This window comes from Mytilus californianus, unplaced genomic scaffold (genome assembly GCF_021869535.1).
Source record: "Mytilus californianus isolate M0D057914Y unplaced genomic scaffold, xbMytCali1.0.p SCAF_8, whole genome shotgun sequence".
Taxonomy (NCBI): domain Eukaryota; kingdom Metazoa; phylum Mollusca; class Bivalvia; order Mytilida; family Mytilidae; genus Mytilus; species Mytilus californianus.
This window is the reverse complement of record NW_026262734.1, coordinates 105,748,852-105,768,960: the sequence shown is the minus strand read 5'-3', so window position 1 is coordinate 105,768,960 and position 20,109 is coordinate 105,748,852. Positions and strand designations below refer to the sequence as shown.

At 36.1% G+C, this 20,109-nt stretch overlaps 1 protein-coding gene across 1 annotated transcript; it reads right to left on the bottom strand.

Moving 5' to 3' along the window:
* Positions 1 to 4,070: 4,070 nt before the first annotated feature.
* Positions 4,071 to 19,518, bottom strand: LOC127711146 (MORN repeat-containing protein 3-like). The gene is made up of 5 exons (XM_052217098.1): positions 19,264 to 19,518; positions 15,248 to 15,402; positions 14,053 to 14,212; positions 12,729 to 12,913; positions 4,071 to 5,008 (listed from the first exon to the last, which is right to left on the bottom strand). The coding sequence occupies exons 1-5, from the start codon at positions 19,406 to 19,408 to the stop codon at positions 4,940 to 4,942; spliced, it is 714 nt and encodes a 237-aa protein (XP_052073058.1). The 5' UTR covers positions 19,409 to 19,518; the 3' UTR covers positions 4,071 to 4,939.
* Positions 19,519 to 20,109: the final 591 nt, after the last annotated feature.

Sequence of the window (20,109 nt, the reverse complement as noted above, 5' to 3'; positions counted from 1 at the left end):
GACCTCAATATCATATAAACCTTAGGACGGGAACGTCACATTATATATCCTGTCAAAGACCTCAATATCATATAAACCTTAGGACGGAAACGTCACATTATATATCCTGTCAAAAACCTCAATACCATATATAAACCTTAGGTCGGGAACGTCACATTATATATCCTATCGAAGACCTCAATACCATATAAACCCTAGGACGGGAACGTCACATTATATATCCTGTCAAAGACCTCAATATCATATAAACCTTAGGACGGGAACGTCACATTATATATCCTGTCAAAGACCTCAATATCATATAAACCTTAGGACGGGAACGTCACATTATATATCCTGTCAAAGACCTCAATACCATATAAACCCTAGGACGGGAACGTCACATTATATATCCTGTCAAAGACCGCAATATCATATAAATCTTAGGACGGGAACGTCACATTATATATCCTGTCAAAGACCTCAATACCATATATAAACCTTAGGACGGGAACGTCACATTATATATCCTGTCAAAGACCTCAATACCATATAAACCCTAGGACGGGAACCTCACATTATATATCCTGTCAAAGACCTCAATATCATATAAACCTTAGGACGGGAACGTCACATTATATATCCTGTCAAAAACCTCAATACCATATATAAACTTTAGGTCGGGAACGTCACATTATATATCCTGTCGAAGACCTCAATACCATATAAATCCTAGGACGGGAACGTCACATTATATATCCTGTCAAAGACCTCAATATCATATAAACCCTAGGACGGGAACGTCACATTATATATCCTGTCAAAGACCTCAATATCATATAAACCTTAGGACGTCACATTATATATCCTGTCAAAGACCTCAATATCATATAAACCTTAGGACGTCACATTATATATCCTGTCAAAGACCTCAATATCATATAAACCTTAGGACGGGAACGTCACATTATATATCCTGTCAAAGACCTCAATACCATTATAACCCTAGGACGGGAACGTCACATTATATATCCTGTCAAAGACCTCAATACCATATAAACCTTAGGACGGGAACGTCACATTATATATCCTGTCAAAGACCCCAATACCATATAAACCCTAGGACGGGAACGTCACATTATATATCCTGTCAAAAACCTCAATACCATATATAAACCTTAGGACGGGAACGTCACATTATATATCATGTCAAAGACCTCAATACCATATAAACCCTAGGACGGGAACCTCACATTATATATCCAGTCAAAGACCTCAATATCATATAAACCTTAGGACGGGAACGTCACATTATATATCCTGTCAAATACCTCAATAACATATATAAACCTTAGGTCGGGAACGTCACATTATATATCATGTCGAAGACCTCAATACCATATAAACCCTAGGACGGGAACGTCACATTATATATCCTGTCAAAGACCTCAATATCATATAAACCTTAGGACGGGAACGTCACATTATATATCCTGTCAAAGACCTCAATATCATATAAACCTTAGGACGTCACATTATATATCCTGTCAAAGACCTCAATATCATATAAACCTTAGGACGGGAACGTCACATTATATATCCTGTCAAAGACCTCAATACCATATAAACCTTAGGACGGGAACGTCACATTATATATCCTGTCAAAGACCGCAATATCATATAAACATTAAATATCCTGTCAAAAACCTCAATACCATATATAAACCTTAGGACGGGAACGTCACATTATGTATCCTGTCAAAGACCTCAATACCATATAAACCCTAGGACGGGAACCTCACATTATATATCCTGTCAAAGACCTCAATATCATATAAACCTTAGGACGGAAACATCACATTATATATCCTGTCAAAAACCTCAATACCATATATATACCTTAGGTTGTCACATTATATATCCTGTCGAAGACCTCAATACCATATAACATATCGAAAAAAAGTTATGAATCCACAAGAGTAGTGAAGATAGTATAAAAATATAAAGTCGGAAATGCTGAGTAGTATATTCAAAATGTTTTTGGCATGGATTTCAAATGACAGATGTCTACATTTTGGGGGATTTGTACTAGACACACACAATGAGTTGGATATTTAATGTGCTAGTACAATCAGTGACAATGTTACAAGGTAAGTCTGCAGGGACCGTACACATACACATTATTTTGACTTAATGCCAACTTTTACTCCTAAATGCTGCATGCCTAGCAAAGTAGCAACAAATACAATGTTTAAGGCTTTGGTTTTATTTGACATGAGCTCAAATACAAAACCTCCAACACTCAGGGCGAACAAGCTACCACGAGACCAACCAAGGCAGTTTTTCTCATTGTAGAGGTTTTTAGTCTGGTGTTTTACTCAAGTTACAACAATTTCTTTACCAACAGAATAATTGATTGGTGTTTTCTAATCACCCAGTGAAAAACTTTTATGTATATATATTCATGACGAGAACAAATTAATAATAAATCTAACAAGTAGATTTTGCAAAGTCGGTCGAACAGTATGAAGATTTTGAATATAACCTTCAGTGTTGTCAATGGTAAAAGTATGAAGAACAGGACGAAAAAGTGACCTTTCAACTAGCTCCCTACAGACCTCTTAATAGTTGGTACAAGGGTTCTTTAATGTGCAGAAAGCATCGAAATTAATGTTGATATTCTTACTATTTGGACAAAGCAAAATTGATGCTACCTTAGTAAAAGGTTTAACTGTTGCATTTAGGAAGTCCAAGTTGACGATATTTCAACCACTAGGAGTGACCTTTGTAAGTGGTTGTTCTACCTGCTTTCTGCAACAAAGTCACAAGGCCATAATAATTATTCCCTGTATTATTTTCAAGAATATATTCATCTTATCCCAATTATTCAAGCATGGACTTATAACGAAACCGTCTCTTACTCTCAGGGTCCGAACCTGTATAGCTATACTAAACTAACCCTAAAACTGGCCATAACCATTAAACAAACCAATAGCTAACCCTAACTGTAAACTGAACTGAACATTAAGCCTTAAGAACAGAGACCCTAAAAAAATTGTTATAATGTACATAGGTCTTAACCAGCATATGCCAGTAAATTTGTAGGTTTCTGTTCGCTGAAATCCTTTTGAAAAATTTAATACAGATTTCTCAAAACAAGCCCAATTCAATGGTAAGGTTAACATCTATTCTAATATTGTAAATGTTCCAAAACATTTCACCTTCTATAAACAACAGATAATGCTAACCTTTCCAGAGCATCTGAAATCCCAACCGGCTTTAGGTGGTGTTTGTGTTGCTCAGTCTTTGGTTTTCTATGTGTGTTTTGTATAACGGTACTGTAGTTTGTCTTTTGATTGTATTATTATTCTTGCCATTGTTTTTGACTAGTGAGTTTGAATATTCCTCGAGTATCTTTCTCCTCACCCTCACAATTTGATATCTTTTTGCATTAAACATATTGAAGCATTGCTGATATCAGCTGTATGTTGTATGCTTATATGATGCTGGCAGCGGAACAACTTACAATTTTACATTATTTGTCAAAATGCTCAAGTAAACTTGATACTGCTTTTGCCGTTACTACCAATGGGTCATACTACTTCTGCTCAAGGACAAGTCCCAGGAGTTATCACAAGCCTAGTAGCCATTAATTCTGTACTGGTATAAAAATAAGGATATTCAATTTGTTAGATTGAAATTTGCTGTGTAAAGTTTGGATATCATATCAAATAAAGGAATATATCTCCCTCATGCGAAGCTCTAATTTTTATGTATGTTTTTGGCTACACTTTATAAAGTGATTTTGGTTTTATAACCTTTGCATTATTTTTATTTTGTTTCGGATTTTTAAATATTTTGGCTTTGAGCATCACTTAAAAACATTCATAATCAAAATTGTCATCAAGTGGAGCATTAAAATTGGTACTGGAAATGTTATTAATTTTATCAAGAATCAACACATTTTGTATGTACCAATATTTTAATCCATCATTCTCATTTAAACATATACACATACTTGACACCATTCACACATATCACAGTCATTTATTTACCTAAATCAGCACTCATCCTCTGATAATATTTCTTTATAAAGAATATACAAATTTTAGCCTTTACATCACATTCAAAGGCCTCTGAAAATCATTTAAATTCATAGTATAAAATAGAAATGAACTGCTACAGTATGGAGAACTTGTAGGCATAGCAACTGAAATTATTTTTATCAGTAGTTATTTTCAACAAGAATGATATTTTGAACTTACAGTTTGTTGGATATGGTTTAAATGTCATATTTCTGAAGTAGAATATTTGTAAACAAAGCCAAAGTTGTGACCAAAGGGAAGTAATTTAAAATGTTAAACTACATGTATAAAAGTACTTTTCATTATCAAAATTTGAATAATCAATAAAGGTCTAATTAATGTTTTACCAACCTTAACATTGAAATAGTTTTAATGTCTCTACTGAGTAAATAAACATTTCAAAATAAGTGACTCCATGATTTTTGTCACCAGAACTCAAGTTCTCGAGAGTAAGAACTCAATTTAGTGTGAGTTATTTCCCTTGACCACTGAAAATATATGACCTCTATGATTATCATATGAACTCAGAACCTGATTAGAAAACATGAGAGAGATTATTTTAAGAAAAGAGAAAAGGCAAATGGTGCTAGAAAAAAAAAAATATGAAATGTCAACACCTTGATAAAAACTTATCAAACTTGAAATAACAAGTAAAATTGAAAGATTTATGTTGCATCTGAAAAAAATGTGTAAAATATATAGCTATCATAATTTATTCATTTAAAATTATCAGAACTTCAAAGAAAAAACATTTATATGGAGTAACATCTTAAATAACAAGCATTTCTGACGTGATCAAAATCAATCACTGGCTCTGTAATGCAGCATATTTCTTATCAGTTGGCAGTAACATAATACAATATAATATTTGTGTCCTAATCATGGTCTTGTAAAAATTGTTCTTCGGCTTCTTGTAATACTGACTCTGCATTTAATAATTTAACCTGAAAAGAACAAAAAATATTTATATTACTCTATATGACAATTTTATTTAGATTATTAATTTTTTTTCTCTCTTATTGGTAGAGGATTTGAATGTGATCTTTATTTTTAAGTGCTTCATTGTTTTTCATCTAATCGAAGAGGTAGAGTTTAGCCCCAACACAGTAAATGTGCCTGTTCAAAGTTAGGAAACTCATCAGGGGTTGTCTTTAGTTATAACTTGTATATATTGTTTTGTTGTCATTTAATGTACTGTATGTGCCTGTCCTAAGTCAGGAGCCTGTAATTCAGTGGTTGTTGTCATTTAATGTACTGTATGTGCCTGTCCTAAGTCAGGAGCCTGTAATTCAGTGGTTGTTGTCATTTAATGTACTGCATGTGCCTGTCCTAAGTCAGGAGCCTGTAATACAGTGGTTGTTGTTTAATGTACTGTATGTGCCTGTCCTAAGTCAGGAGCCTGTAATTCAGTGGTTGTTGTCATTTAATGTACTGCATGTGCCTGTCCTAAGTCAGGAGCCTTTAATACAGTGGTTGTTGTTTAATGTACTGTATGTGCCTGTCCTAAGTCAGGAGCCTGTAATTCAGTGGTTGTTGTCATTTACTGTACTGCATGTGCCTATCCTAAGTCAGGAGCCAGTAATACAGTGGTTGTTGTCATTTAATGTACTGTATGTGCCTGTCCTAAGTCAGGAGCCTGTAATACAGTGGTTGTTGTCATTTAATGTACTGTATGTGCCTGTCCTAAGTCAGGAGCCTGTAATACAGTGGTTGTTGTTTAATGTACTGTATGTGCCTGTCCTAAGTCAGGAGTCTGTAATTCAGTGGTTGTTGTCATTTAATGTACTGTATGTGCCTGTCCTAAGTCAGGAGCCTGTAATTCAGTGGTTGTTGTCATTTAATGTACTGTATGTACCTGTCCTAAGTCAGGAGCCTGTAATACAGTGGTTGTTGTCATTTAATGTACTCCATGTACCTGTCCTAAGTCAGGAGCCTGTAATTCAGTGGTTGTTGTCATTTAATGTACTGTATGTGCCTGTCCTAAGTCAGGAGCCTGTAATTCAGTGGTTGTTGTCATTTAATGTACTGTATGTGCCTGTCCTAAGTCAGGAGCCTGTAATTCAGTGGTTGTTGTCATTTAATGTACTGTATGTGCCTGTCCTAAGTCAGGAGCCTGTAATTCAGTGGTTGTTGTCATTTAATGTACTGCATGTGCCTGTCCTAAGTCAGGAGCCTGTAATTCAGTGGTTGTTGTCATTTAATGTACTGTATGTGCCTGTCCTAAGTCAGGAGCCTGTAATTCAGTGGTTGTTGTCATTTAATGTACTGTATGTGCCTGTCCTAAGTCAGGAGCCTGTAATTCAGTGGTTGTTGTCATTTAATGTACTGTATGTGCCTGTCCTAAGTCAGGAGCCTGTAATACAGTTGTTGTCATTTAATGTACTGTATGTGCCTGTCCTAAGTCAGGAGCCTGTAATTCAGTGGTTGTTGTCATTTAATGTACTGCATGTGCCTGTCCTAAGTCAGGAGCCTGTAATACAGTGGTTGTTGTTTAATGTACTGTATGTGCCTGTCCTAAGTCAGGAGCCTGTTATTCAGTGGTTGTTGTCATTTAATGTACTGCATGTGCCTGTCCTAAGTCAGGAGCCTGTAATACAGTGGTTGTTGTTTAATGTACTGTATGTGCCTGTCCTAAGTCAGGAGCCTGTTATTCAGTGGTTGTTGTCATTTAATGTACCGTATGTGCCTGTCCTAAGTCAGGAGCCTGTAATTCAGTGGTTGTTGATTAATGAACTGGATGTGCCTGTCCTAAGTCAGGAGCCTGTAATTCAGTGGTTGTTGTCATTTAATGTACTGTATGTGCCTGTCCTAAGTCGGGAGCCTGTAATTCAGTGGTTGTTGTCATTTAATGTACTGTATGTGCCTGTCCTAAGTCAGGAGCCTGTAATACAGTGGTTGTTGTCATTTAATGTACTGTATGTGCCTGTCCTAAGTCAGGAGCCTGTAATACAGTGGTTGTTGTTTAATGTATTGTATGTGCCTGTCCTAAGTCAGGAGCCTGTAATTCAGTGGTTGTTGTCATTTAATGTACTGTATGTGCCTGTCCTAAGTCAGGAGCCTGTAATTCAGTGGTTGTTGATTAATGAACTGGATGTGCCTGTCCTAAGTCAGGAGCCTGTAATTCAGTGGTTGTTGTCATTTAATGTACTGTATGTGCCTGTCCTAAGTCAGGAGCCTGTAATTCAGAGGTTGTTGTCATTTAATGTACTGGATGTGCCTGTCCTAATTCAGGAGCCTGTAATTCAGTGGTTGTTGTTTAATGTACTGTATGTGCCTGTCCTAGGTCAGGAGTCTGTAATACAGTGGTTGTTGTCATTTAATGTACTGTATGTGCCTGTCCTAAGTCAGGAGCCTGTAATTCAGTGGTTGTTGTCATTTAATGTACTCCATGTGCCTGTCCTAAGTCAGGAGCCTGTAATTCAGTGGTTGTTGTCATTTAATGTACTCCATGTGCCTGTCCTAAGTCAGGAGCCTGTAATTTAGTGGTTGTTGTCATTTAATGTACTGTATGTGCCTATCCTAAGTCAGGAGCCTGTAATACAGTGGTTGCTGTCATTTAATGTACTGTATGTGCCTGTCCTAAGTCAGGAGCCTGTAATTCAGTGGTTGTTGTCATTTAATGTACTGTATGTGCCTGTCCTAAGTCAGGAGCCTGTAATTCAGTGGTTGTTGTCATTTAATGTACTGTATGTGCCTGTCCTAAGTCAGGAGCCTGTAATTCAGTGGTTGTTGTCATTTAATGTACTGCATGTGCCTGTCCTAAGTCAGGAGCCTTTAATACAGTGGTTGTTGTTTAATGTACTGTATGTGCCTGTCCTAAGTCAGGAGCCTGTAATTCAGTGGTTGTTGTCATTTACTGTACTGCATGTGCCTATCCTAAGTCAGGAGCCAGTAATACAGTGGTTGTTGTCATTTAATGTACTGTATGTGCCTGTCCTAAGTCAGGAGCCTGTAATACAGTGGTTGTTGTCATTTAATGTACTGTATGTGCCTGTCCTAAGTCAGGAGCCTGTAATACAGTGGTTGTTGTTTAATGTACTGTATGTGCCTGTCCTAAGTCAGGAGTCTGTAATTCAGTGGTTGTTGTCATTTAATGTACTGTATGTGCCTGTCCTAAGTCAGGAGCCTGTAATTCAGTGGTTGTTGTCATTTAATGTACTGTATGTGCCTGTCCTAAGTCAGGAGCCTGTAATACAGTGGTTGTTGTCATTTAATGTACTCCATGTACCTGTCCTAAGTCAGGAGCCTGTAATTCAGTGGTTGTTGTCATTTAATGTACTGTATGTGCCTGTCCTAAGTCAGGAGCCTGTAATTCAGTGGTTGTTGTCATTTAATGTACTGTATGTGCCTGTCCTAAGTCAGGAGCCTGTAATTCAGTGGTTGTTGTCATTTAATGTACTGTATGTGCCTGTCCTAAGTCAGGAGCCTGTAATTCAGTGGTTGTTGTCATTTAATGTACTGCATGTGCCTGTCCTAAGTCAGGAGCCTGTAATACAGTGGTTGTTGTCATTTAATGTACTGTATGTGCCTGTCCTAAGTCAGGAGCCTGTAATTCAGTGGTTGTTGTCATTTAATGTACTGTATGTGCCTGTCCTAAGTCAGGAGCCTGTAATTCAGTGGTTGTTGTCATTTAATGTACTGTATGTGCCTGTCCTAAGTCAGGAGCCTGTAATTCAGTGGTTGTTGTCATTTAATGTACTGTATGTGCCTGTCCTAAGTCAGAAGCCTGTAATACAGTTGTTGTCATTTAATGTACTGTATGTGCCTGTCCTAAGTCAGGAGCCTGTAATTCAGTGGTTGTTGTCATTTAATGTACTGCATGTGCCTGTCCTAAGTCAGGAGCCTGTAATACAGTGGTTGTTGTTTAATGTACTGTATGTGCCTGTCCTAAGTCAGGAGCCTGTTATTCAGTGGTTGTTGTCATTTAATGTACCGTATGTGCCTGTCCTAAGTCAGGAGCCTGTACTTCAGTGGTTGTTGATTAATGAACTGGATGTGCCTGTCCTAAGTCAGGAGCCTGTAATTCAGTGGTTGTTGTCATTTAATGTACTGTATGTGCCTGTCCTAAGTCGGGAGCCTGTAATTCAGAGGTTGTTGTCATTTAATGTACTGGATGTGCCTGTCCTAATTCAGGAGCCTGTAATTCAGTGGTTGTTGTTTAATGTACTGTATGTGCCTGTCCTAGGTCAGGAGTCTGTAATACAGTGGTTGTTGTCATTTAATGTACTGTATGTGCCTGTCCTAAGTCAGGAGCCTGTAATTCAGTGGTTGTTGTCATTTAATGTACTCCATGTGCCTGTCCTAAGTCAGGAGCCTGTAATTCAGTGGTTGTTGTCATTTAATGTACTCCATGTGCCTGTCCTAAGTCAGGAGCCTGTAATTTAGTGGTTGTTGTCATTTAATGTACTGTATGTGCCTGTCCTAAGTCAGGAGCCTGTAATTCAGTGGTTGTTGTCATTTAATGTACTGTATGTGTCTGTCCTAAGTCAGGAGCCTGTAATTCAGTGGTTGTTGTCATTTAATGTACTGTATGTGCCTGTCCTAAGTCAGGAGCCTGTAATTCAGTGGTTGTTGTCATTTAATGTACTGTATGTGCCTGTCCTAAGTCAGGAGCCTGTAATTCAGTGGTTGTTGTCATTTAATGTACTGTATGTGCCTGTCCTAAGTCAGGAGCCTGTAATTCAGTGGTTGTTGTCATTTAATGTACTGTATGTGCCTGTCCTAAGTCAGGAGCCTGTAATTCAGTGGTTGTTGTCATTTAATGTACTCCATGTGCCTGTCCTAAGTCAGGAGCCTGTAATTCAGTGGTTGTTGTCATTTAATGTACTGTATGTGCCTGTCCTAAGTCAGGAGCCTGTAATTCAGTGGTTGTTGTCATTTAATGTACTGTATGTGCCTGTCCTAAGTCAGGAGCCTGTAATACAGTGGTTGTTGTCATTTAATGTACTGTATGTGCCTGTCCTAAGTCAGGAGCCTGTAATACAGTGGTTGTTGTTTAATGTACTGTATGTGCCTGTCCTAAGTCAGGAGCCTGTAATTCAGTGGTTGTTGTCATTTAATGTACTGTATGTGCCTGTCCTAAGTCAGGAGCCTGTAATTCAGTGGTTGTTGATTAATGAACTGGATGTGCCTGTCCTAAGTCAGGAGCCTGTAATTCAGTGGTTGTTGTCATTTAATGTACTGTATGTGCCTGTCCTAAGTCAGGAGCCTGTAATTCAGAGGTTGTTGTCATTTAATGTACTGGATGTGCCTGTCCTAATTCAGGAGCCTGTAATTCAGTGGTTGTTGTTTAATGTACTGTATGTGCCTGTCCTAGGTCAGGAGTCTGTAATACAGTGGTTGTTGTCATTTAATGTACTGTATGTGCCTGTCCTAAGTCAGGAGCCTGTAATTCAGTGGTTGTTGTCATTTAATGTACTCCATGTGCCTGTCCTAAGTCAGGAGCCTGTAATTCAGTGGTTGTTGTCATTTAATGTACTCCATGTGCCTGTCCTAAGTCAGGAGCCTGTAATTTAGTGGTTGTTGTCATTTAATGTACTGTATGTGCCTGTCCTAAGTCAGGAGCCTGTAATACAGTGGTTGCTGTCATTTAATGTACTGTATGTGCCTGTCCTAAGTCAGGAGTCTGTAATTCAGTGGTTGTTGTCATTTAATGTACTGTATGTGCCTGTCCTAAGTCAGGAGCCTGTAATTCAGTGGTTGTTGTCATTTAATGTACTGTATGTGCCTGTCCTAAGTCAGGAGCCTGTAATTCAGTGGTTGTTGTCATTTAATGTACTGTAAATTCAGAAATTATTGCGAGGTTTTAATTATTGCGACAAATGCGACAGAGTTGTTAACGCAATAATTTAAACTCGCATTTTGCAATATTTTATATGAAATAAACAGGATTTTTCTCAAAATCGTAAAAATTAAAATCGCATTTAAGTCTAAAATGACAAAATCGCAATAATAAATGCACGCAATAATTTCTGAATTTACAGTACTGTATGTGCCTGTCCTAAGTCAGGAGCCTGTAATTCAGTGGTTGTTGTCATTAAATGTACTGTATGTGCCTGTCCTAAGTCAGGAGCCTGTAATTCAGTGGTTGTTGTCATTTAATGTACTGTATGTGCCTGTCCTAAGTCAGGAGCCTGTAATTCAGTGGTTGTTGTCATTTAATGTACTGTATGTGCCTGTCCTAAGTCAGGAGCCTGTAATTCAGTGGTTGTTGTCATTTAATGTACTGTATGTGCCTGTCCTAAGTCAGGAGCCTGTAATTCAGTGGTTGTTGTCATTTAATGTACTGTATGTGCCTGTCCTAAGTCAGGAGCCTGTAATACAGTGGTTGTTGTCATTTAATGTACTGTATGTGCCTGTCCTAAGTCAGGAGCCTGTAATACAGTGGTTGTTGTCATTTAATGTACTGTATGTGCCTGTCCTAAGTCAGGAGCCTGTAATTCAGTGGTTGTTGTCATTTAATGTACTTAATGTGCCTGTCCTAAGTCAGGAGCCTGTAATTCAGTGGTTGTTGTCGTTTAATGTACTGTATGTGCCTGTCCTAAGTCAGAAGCCTGTAATTTAGCGGATGTTGTCATTTAATGTACTGTATGTGCCTGTCCTAAGTCAGGAGCCTGTAATTCAGTGGTTGTTGTCATTTAATGTACTGTATGTGTCAGGAGCCTGTAATTCAGTGGTTGTTGTCATTTAATGTACTGTATGTGCCTGTCCTAAGTCAGGAGCCTGTAATTCAGTGGTTGTTGTCATTTAATGTACTGTATGTGCCTGTCCTAAGTCAGGAGCCTGTAATACAGTGGTTGTTGTCATTTAATGTACTGTATGTGCCTGTCCTAAGTCAGGAGCCTGTAATTCAGTGGTTGTTGTCATTTAATGTACTGTATGTGCCTGTCCTAAGTCAGTAGCTTGTAATTCAGTGGTTGTTGTCATTTAATGTACTGTATGTGCCTGTCCTAAGTCAGGAGCCTGTAATTCAGTGGTTGTTGTCATTTAATGTACTGTATGTGCCTGTCCTAAGTCAGGAGCCTGTAATTCAGTGGTTGTTGTCATTTAATGTACTGTATGTGCCTGTCCTAAGTCAGGAGCCTGTAATTCAGTGGTTGTTGTCATTTAATGTACTGTATGTGCCTGTCCTAAGTCAGGAGCCTGTAATTCAGTGGTTGTTGTCATTTAATGTACTGTATGTGCCTGTCCTAAGTCAGGAGCCTGTAATACAGTGGTTGTTGTCATTTAATGTACTGTATGTGCCTGTCCTAAGTCAGGAGCCTGTAATTCAGTGGTTGTTGTTTTATGTACTGTATGTGCCTGTCCTAAGTCAGAAGCCTGTAATTCAGTGGTTGTTGTCATATTTGTATTTAGTGTATTGTTTTTAGTAAAAAAAAATTGAGGACATTGGTTTTTTCTTTGCAATTTATAGTTTACTATTTGGTATGGGTTTTGCTCGCTGTTGAAGGCCTTGTAGTGACCTAGTTGTTTACAGCCTTAACCTCTGGTCTCTGGTGGATAGTTGTTTCATGGGCAATCATACAATATCTCCTTGTTTTTAAATTGCCTTCAAGAGCTACTCAATTCCAAGCTCTGATTTTCCTTTCTAGTTCTATTTCAAAAAGTGCCAACCCCTAAAAGATCCCAAAATGTATGGGTTGTTTCAAGATTTGTATAACTTACATCAGGTATAGGGTATTTAGTAGGTTCAGGTGCTCCCTCTCTGTCAAAATCTCTCATGTTGCCACATTTAGCAATATCGTCTTTCCATACACCTTCATATACCTGTCCTTTTGTCAGGTAGAAAAATTTACCTGGACCATTCTTCTTATCATCTTTCCATGACCCTTCATAACGGTTTTCGTTTGCTAAAAAATGTAGATTTCAAATATGTTTTAATAATTAAATCATGAATTTGCAGTTACAAACTAATAGCATTTACAAGTAATAGGAATATAACATACACATAACTAGAAGAAGAAAGAGATTAGTCTTATTGTTACCTGATTTATAGTGAAAATTTCAATGTTTTTTGGAAGGAGTAGGGAAGTAGGTGTGTAAGTGTGTTAAGTAACACAGTTGACATATGGTATCTAAGGAGTGAGTAACCATGTTGACTTGTTGAAATCTATAAATGTGCAAATATATACAATAATGCAATAGAATAGAAAATTAAACAATGCCTACCTCAAAACCCTATTGTAATGAGATATTATCCAAATTTAGAGCATACAAGTAAAGGAATAACCATCAGCTTTAGTGTTTTCATTTGTATGACGTCATGTTTTGACATGACGTTAATGTCCCACGATCATTCATTAAATTTCCCAGAATTTTATTTTATTTCAATACATTCTTCCAATGTCTAGTTCATTAATTCTTTTTGCTATACTTTAGAATAGTAATAATAGTTCTGTAGTTTTTTTCATAATTTCAATTTTAACACGGTGAAATTTGAAAAATTGTTTGCACATAGGTTACGATACATGTGGATTTACGTGGGAGGTAAACTGTTATTATAACTCAGCCATTAATATGTACATCTGTGAGTCTGTGCTAAATATAGATATATCGAGAAATTATAACACTTAGGTAACAAAGCAAAATCAGCACAAGATATTAGATCTCTGGTGGAGAGCTGTCCCTTTGGCACCATATCTTCTTATTTTCTTTTACGCGATATTAGAATTGGATGTATATGTAAGGGACTGAAAAGTGTCTGATGTAAAGATAACCTTAAATCAATGGAAAATGTGACACAGATGATGCCCCCACTTGGATCAATAACGTTACAAAGGGGCATAACTCCAGAACAGTAAAAGTGACACCAACGAAATTCTAACTTGATCTGTGTTTTGTGGCAATAAGCATTGTGTATAAGTTTTTTTATCCCATTTGGTTGAGGCAAACTAAAGTTAGAGAACGGAAATCAATTTTTGGACGTAAGTTCATACAAGGGTAACACTTAATACCACCTCCGCTGCGACGGGGGCATAAAATAACTCACTTAATCTAACCATTCCTTGTCCATTTCTTTGATCATCAAACCATTCTCCTTCATAAATTGTCCCATCACTAAAGTACATGCGACCCCATCCACTTCTTTTATCTGCATACCATTCTCCTTCATAGTATTCATTATCACCATAAAACTGTGTACCATAACCCTGAAAGTCAATCAATTATCACCGTTTATTCAGAGCTAAAATTGTTAATTTTTTATTGCTTTTTTACCTTCAAAACCAGCATGAAAGAAAATGATTGACAAAATTTAAAAAAAAAAATATGTACACATTCAAAAATGATTTTTGCAAGGCAAACCGGACAATTCAGTAATATAATGATTAACCCAAGGGCTATTCCAGAAAAACAATATATTGTGGGTGGTGGGGGAGGGGATAGCACTTAGAATTATTTTTGTAAGGTTGATGGCAGGTCATGAAGTTTAAATTGTGTGGTTATGTATACAAGTAAAATCGAGTGTATGGGTGATGGCCATAAAAATAAAGTGCCTTCCAACCCCAACTCCCCCCTTATTTTTTTTTTCTGGAATAGCCCTATAAAGCAATTAAGTATCCTTCAAACTAAATGTTCTACACATTAAAATTTCTTTGAAAAGGGAAAGGGGGGGGGGGGGGATTCTATGTTCCCAACATTCTTTAGTGAAAATATCCTATTTCTACATTTGTTTTGAAATTGAGTATCATCATACTGCATTTCTCTGAGAGAAATTGACATTCTTCATGTCTCTGTATGAAATTGTGTTTCTTTATTGTTCAGTTGTTGCATGACTAGGAGAAACTATATTTTCCTATGAGGAATTTTATGTTTCCACATGTTTCTCTATCTGGGCAAAGTTTTTAGCTCATATTTGTTTCTAGAAGAACTTTGTATGAGTTTGTTTCTAGGTGAAATTTGTATTTATATACATTTTGTATGTCTCTAGAAGAAATGTACAAGAAGTTCTCTAACAAATCTTTAGAAGAAATAAAAATTCCTTTTTCTGTACATAATTCTACATGTGTACAGGAGATATGTTATATTCCCACATTTTTAATACATGTAATAACAATTTTATATTTTTCAAATTTTTGTGTAGAGAAAGATTTGGTTTGGAGAAATTTTATGTTCCTACATATATGTATATCTCTAGGCGAGTATTGTATATTCAAAATGTCTTTTGTAAAATTGTGTATGCCTACATGTCTCATATCATTTTTCCATCCTCCTGAGTATTCTTTTCTATATCCATTATTAGGTTTAGGAACACTGTATGTACCAAACCCATTCCTCTTCCCTTTCTTCCAATCACCGTCGTAGATTGCACCATTTTCTTTCCACTTGTATGTACCTTTACCTGAAAATAAATAAATATTGATATTTAGATAAAAATGTTGGAACAAACATTTCATTTTGGTTTGTTTGATATAGTTTATCAAATTACTCACTGAGTAAACTGTAATTTTTTTACAATACACTAGGTGACTTCAGTGTATGATTCAACACTGAAATGATGAAGTATTGGAAGTTCAAGGTCATTACTATCCACTTAAAGTTATTAGATGTTTGTTTCCTTAACATGTTTTCTATGTCATGTACATACATGTATGAATGTAGGTAGCAGACAGGAAGTATCAATAACAACTTTTCCCTAAAAGGTTTAATTTCATTTCCATAAGCCAAATAAAATATATATTTGTGTGTTCCCTGTTGCAGAAAACAGGATAAGAATCAGGAAGATTATACATGTATCAGTCTCCTTGCAAGGACCAATGTGTTACAAACTTTCACATTTGATATTAAAATAAGAAGATGTGGTCTGATTGCCAATGAGACAACTCTCCACCCAAGACAAAAATGACATAGAATTTAACAAGAGTGCACACGCTGAAATGTCTCGCCTGCTTTACTGACCATTGATTTTATGTTGAAAGTCTTAAAGATAAAGATTTTGCTAAAAGCATCACATAAACTTAACATTTTTAAAGATCTATGACAATGAGTTCAAGGACAGATAAATCCTGTCAGACAGATTGACATATGCACCTTACAATTTTTTTATACACCAAATGTAGTTGCTTATGGTAATTAACAGACCAAAACACAAAAACCTAACACTGACCAATGCACCATGAAAATGAGGTCAAGGTAAGATTATACCTGCCAGACAGACATCTGCACCTTACAATTATTCCATACACCAAATATAGCTGATCTATTGCTGTTAGAATTTGAAAAAAAGACCAAAACACAAAAACTTAACATTGACCAATGAACCAAAAACATGAGGTAAAGGTCAGATGATACCAGCCAGACAGACATGTACACCTTACAATCATTCCATACAACAAATATAGTTGACCTATTGCTTATAGTACTTGAAAAACAGACCAAAACAAAAAAACCTTAACATTGACCAATGAACCAAAAACATGAGGTAAAGGTCAGATGATACCAGCCAGACAGACATGTACACCTTACAATCATTCCATACACCAAATATAGTTGACCTATTGCTTATAGTACTTGAAAACAGACCAAAACAAAAAAACCTTAACATTGACCAATGAACCATTAAAATGAGGTCAATGTCACAAGATAACTGCCAGACAGACATGTACACCTTACAATCATTCCAAACATCACATATAGTGACCTATTGCTTATAGTACTTGAAAAACAGACCAAAACACAAAAACTTAACATTGACCAATGAACCATGAAAATGAGGTCAAGGTCAGATTATACTGCCAGACAGACATGAAAACCTTACAATCATTCCATACACCACATATAGTTGACCTTTTGTTTATAGTACTTGAAAAACAGACCAAAACACAAAAACTTAACATTGACCAATGAACCATGAAAATGAGGTCAAGGTCAGATTATACTGCCAGACAGACATGAAAACCTTACAATCATTCCATACACCACATATAGTTGACCTTTTGCTTATAGTACTTGAAAAACAGACCAAAACACAAAACCTTACTATCATTCCATACACCAAATACAGTTGACCTATTGCTTATAGCATTTGAAAAACAGACCAAAACAAAAAACCTTAAAATTGACCAATGAAACATTAAAATGAGGTCAAGGTCACAAGATACCTGCCAGACAGACATGTACACCTTACAATCATTCCATACACCACATATAGTTGACCTATTGCTGATAGTACTTGAAAACAGACCAAAACACAAAAACTTAACATTAAATCTCAATTTTTTTTACAAGCAGTCGCTGAACCATGAAAATGAGTTCAAGGACAATGGACACATGACAGATGTAAACTTCGTAACATAAGGTATCTGCATACAAGATATGAAGCATCCAGGTCTTCTACCTTCTGAAATATAAAGCTTTCTACAAATAGTTTACGCCGTCGGATAGTATTACCTATGTCTCGTATACTGCAACGATACTGAGACTTTCGTTGCAGGCGAGACAAAAACTATAAGTCATTGTACAGCCTTCATCAATGAGCAAGACCAATGCAGCATAGTCAGCTTTAAAAGACTCCCAAATGACAAATGTAAAACAATTGTACGAGAAAACTTAAACGGCCTGATTTATGTACAAAAAAATGAACGAATAAAGAAATATGATATACAGCATCAAACGACAACCACTGAATTACAGGCTCCTGACTTTGGACGGGCACATACAGAATGTGACGGATTTAAACTAGTTTGCTGCTGCTAAACCATCCTCCTAATTCGTCTGCAATTACATTTTTGCACAAAAACAATTGCTACTGTATAAAGATAAAATTTGTAGGCTTGAGACATATATATACACAAACATTATCTTTGTTTATTTGAATATTTAATTATTACTTTATTGAGATTTTCAATATTTGTCAATGAGACAGCATCTCAACGAATCATTAGAATAAATCATATTAAAGAAAGGGGAGGATGACATACATTGCAAAAGGAACAATCGAAACTCATTAGTCATGTTAGTTGAAGAGAGACAGATGAAACCATGAAATAAAACTTTTGTTCATGGTCTTATTAGCATAAAAATTCGTAAGGGTTCCACGGAACCCAGTGTCTCGCCTACTTTTGCTGTTAATCACAGGTTCAATCAAAAATGAGGAAAAAAATTAATAAAATTATTCCTCTCTATACTATCTTTTGATTGTAAATAGCTTCTGTCCAAGTTTGGTAAAAATCCAAGATAATTTATGAATCTAATAAATTTTTTAAAAACTTAAACGGCAGAATGTATGTAATGTTGACTGGAAGAAAAACTAAGTCCATTTATAAGTAAAATACGGAAAAAATGGAACAAAATTTTATCAAAATTTCCTTCTAGATTCATTGTACTAGCTTTTGATCATCAACAAGCTTCTGTCCAAGTGTGGTACAAATCCAGGATAGTTTAAGAAAGTTGTTAAAATTTTAAAAACTTTAACCACAGAGTGAATATAATGTTTCCTGGCAGAAAAACTAAGTCCATTTATAAGTAAAATACGGAAATAATGGAATTTTTTTTTACAAAATTTACTTTTGAATATAATCTTATGATCATAAACAAGCTTGGAGACTGTCCAAGTTTGGTAGAAATCCAAGATAGTTTAAGAAAGTTATTAAAATTTCAAAAACTTTAACCACAGAGTGAACATTTGTGGACGCCGCCGCCAACGAGGAATGTAGGATCGCTATGTCTCGCTTTTTCGACAAAAGTCGAAGGCTCGACAAAAATGTAATTATAAGAAAAGAATGCTTCTTTTTTTTAAATTTTATTTGGGTGTAAAACATGTAAAAGTGTTGATCATGCACACATTTTTAGAATGAAGCGCTTCTTCGCTTCATACAAAATGTGCTTCGGTCAACACTTTTACACCTCAATAAAATTACAAATAGAAGCATTCATTTCTTAAATAACTTGAACAGCTAGAATTGTTAAATGTTGTAAGGATGGCATACATGTATTGGGAATCTGAATTCAAACCTGTTATTTCCTAATTTTGCCTCAAATCAAAATAAAAAAAAAGCTCTGTTCTCCAAATCCCAATATTTTTGGGTTCTTCCGAGAAAGGAACCGAATTCATAAATGAATGTGTCTGGTCCCACGTTGGTATAAAACAATCAGGGGAGATTATGCAGGACTTATAGATGTTAATCAAATACACAAATTCGGTTAAGGTCTAGAACTAGCAACAGAACTGTGGAAATGAGGAAAAAGCTTCATGTTATCTCACCGTCTTTTTTATTGTCTAGCCATTCTCCAGTAAATTGATCACCATTCACAGAATAAACAGTGTGTCGGATGCCTTTCTTCTGTGCCAAGTAATCCCATTCTTTCCATAAAGGTTCTTTCTCTTTCGGCTCCTTCAAATGTGGCATTCTACTGGCTTGACTTACGGATTGAAAAATGTAAACAAATAATGTCACCTTTCCATGTGTTGACAAAAATAAATCATCGGGAGTTTACGCGTGTTGTCATGACATTGGCGGAAATGTCCAAGGGAAATTACTCCGAATCGAAGTTACTTCCCTTTTACCGCTAAATGTCAAACGTGTACGTCTTCAATATAATTAAATCAGTAACGAAATAGAAATATTACCCCAGCTTGAATTACACTTGAAAATGTCTATAACGTTTCGGTAATCTGTAATCTGTGATCGTAATTCTGCCAATCAAGGCACACCTCCAATCACATAGAGGAAAAAGTCAATACACGATAATTTACAATACAACGCGCATCACTTCAGTATATATTAAAATATAAAAAATTTCCGCCACCTCATAAATTATTATATTACACAGCACAAATAAAACAATAAATTCTTTTGATAGAAATAAATTAAAATGTTCTTTCAATGTGAAATCAACTCATTCTGGGACCATGTGTGCCCTTTATGTCATTGCAAGGCCAAGCTACCTATACTACGCTAGTTAGCATTTAGAAGTTAGATTTTCTGCTGCCTAGGTTATCTATATTAGCTAATAAAGCATAGCGCTTGTTATGCAAATTGTAAAGCAACTGTCTACACAGGTGTTCTAAAATGTTACTGGTTTCCTCAAAAGCAGTTCTGTTTATATT